Source organism: Myxocyprinus asiaticus, chromosome 37 (assembly GCF_019703515.2).
Source record: "Myxocyprinus asiaticus isolate MX2 ecotype Aquarium Trade chromosome 37, UBuf_Myxa_2, whole genome shotgun sequence".
In the NCBI taxonomy this organism is placed as follows: domain Eukaryota; kingdom Metazoa; phylum Chordata; class Actinopteri; order Cypriniformes; family Catostomidae; genus Myxocyprinus; species Myxocyprinus asiaticus.
This window is the reverse complement of record NC_059380.1, coordinates 670,001-671,901: the sequence shown is the minus strand read 5'-3', so window position 1 is coordinate 671,901 and position 1,901 is coordinate 670,001. Positions and strand designations below refer to the sequence as shown.

Here is a 1,901-nt window from a genome sequence, read left to right as displayed (position 1 = left end):
CTCACATGACTAACAATGAGCAATACTTCAAAAGCATTTACTAATCTTGGTTAATGTTAATTTTGACAAAGTAATACATTGTTTTAAAATCACAAGTCATGTTAACATTGGCTAATGCACTAGAGTATGAACTAACATGAATGAGCAATAGTTTATAAAATAATACTGGCAAAGATTAATAAATGTTGTTCATTTTTAGTTCATGATAACTAATGCATTAACCAATGTTAACAAAACGTGTTACTGGTTTCTCTGAAATGTAACAATAGGCTTATCAAAGAATATTAATTTGGTTGTCATTTGAGTTAATTTTGCATAAAAACTTTCACCTAATTTTAGTGTATTTGTTCTGAAGTTGTTGGTCAATTAGCGTATAATCACGTATAAATCAATCATAAGTCACCCTGCTCTCTAATTATCATAATTTCTATCAGTCAACCACTAACGATGAAACTAATGACTTATAATATTGGGCATAACTGTGCTGGCATCTGTAACTTCTCCTGTCTATTCAGTATCTTCTATTAATTTTATTTGATCTATTTTACTTATGCCCATTACCACTGCTTTAGTCTTAAAAAAATACAAATAAAATAGTCAGTGTGGCAATTCATTCAAAACAAAACCACCACTATCTGATCGGAGAGACAGGGCGAGAGGTCGCGCAAATATTTACCATCATTCAGCAAGTGAACAGCGGCTGGTGAAAATTCTAGGAAGAACTTATTTCACAAGCTGCATATGCAGAAAAATATAGATTTCATCTGTTTATTAAATGTGTTATACTGTGACTGCATTTAACACTTGAAAATTACAGTATAATTACAGTATAATTACAGTATAATTACAGTATAATGTACAGTTTATATGCTATATCTTCCGTGTGGAAGTTTTTGGATTTCAAATATACAGTATATCATATATTTACAAATAGACAAATCCGTGTGCTTCTTTAAAACAAATCTTTTTACTGATACAAAAGACTTTTTACAGTGCTTGAAATATAAATAGTATGTACAAGACTTCTTGAGTTACACTGATCCTTGTTTTTTTTTTAATCTACACAATTACAGCATCATTAAACTTTATTTACATTTATATTGTCTACATAGCAGTTTTTCAGTAAATCAGTTAACTACATAAATGGAACAAAATGCACAAACTTTAGCTGATCAATAAAGAGCACTTGGCATTATTCCTAAAATCATTGTACTTCATTTTATCAGCAAAGACAAACAATCACAACCTTTGCAGAGTGTCTGATCACTGCAAAATATTTATTTTGTAAATCACTATTTTGTCTTGTTTTCCAGTAAATATTTAAGCCTTTTTAAAATGAGCGTAATTTACTTTGGTTTAAGAGAATATATCTTGAAGCATGTTTATTATTATTATTACCTCCAAAAAATGATATATTTACAGTATATATTCTCTGAAAACCTGTCTTCATCTCTTATGTTATTTTGCACAATTGTCAATGTACCTTGATATTTTTTTTGTGAAAAACAAGACAAAATGACAGATTTTTTTGCAGTGATCCATCTAATCTGAATCCTCACTGCTGCATGAATTGTACGAGCTGTCGTAAGCTGCCATGTAGGGGAACGTATGGACGTTGGGGTTCAGTTTGGGCACCCAGGCACGAGGTACCAAGAATGTCGCCAGGTTGAACAAATCCACAAACACTTTGTAACGGTCGCTGTAAAGTGAGAGAACGAAGCATATTGTGTCACATTCGGTTAACTTCTTAAATGTTTTCAACGCAAACTTTTCTCATCAGGAGTGTCACTGTTTATGGCAGATTTTTATCACGGTGTGAAATTGTGAAACACATTTGTAAAGACTTTTATCTGTTTGAAACACTTGTAAAGCATATCAGTGGAGATAAGACAGCAGCGTAT

The 1,901-nt window shown here is 31.5% G+C and overlaps 1 protein-coding gene across 1 annotated transcript in view; it reads right to left on the bottom strand.

Annotated features, from left to right (window-relative positions):
• Positions 1-742: 742 nt before the first annotated feature.
• LOC127428096 (tryptophan 2,3-dioxygenase B-like) overlaps positions 743-1,901 on the bottom strand; it is a 9,727-nt gene continuing 8,568 nt past the window's right edge. The window contains exon 12 of the mRNA XM_051676173.1: positions 743-1,699. Coding sequence (XP_051532133.1) covers positions 1,543-1,699 — 157 coding nt within the window. The 3' untranslated portion in view covers positions 743-1,542. The remainder of the gene's footprint in view (positions 1,700-1,901) is intronic.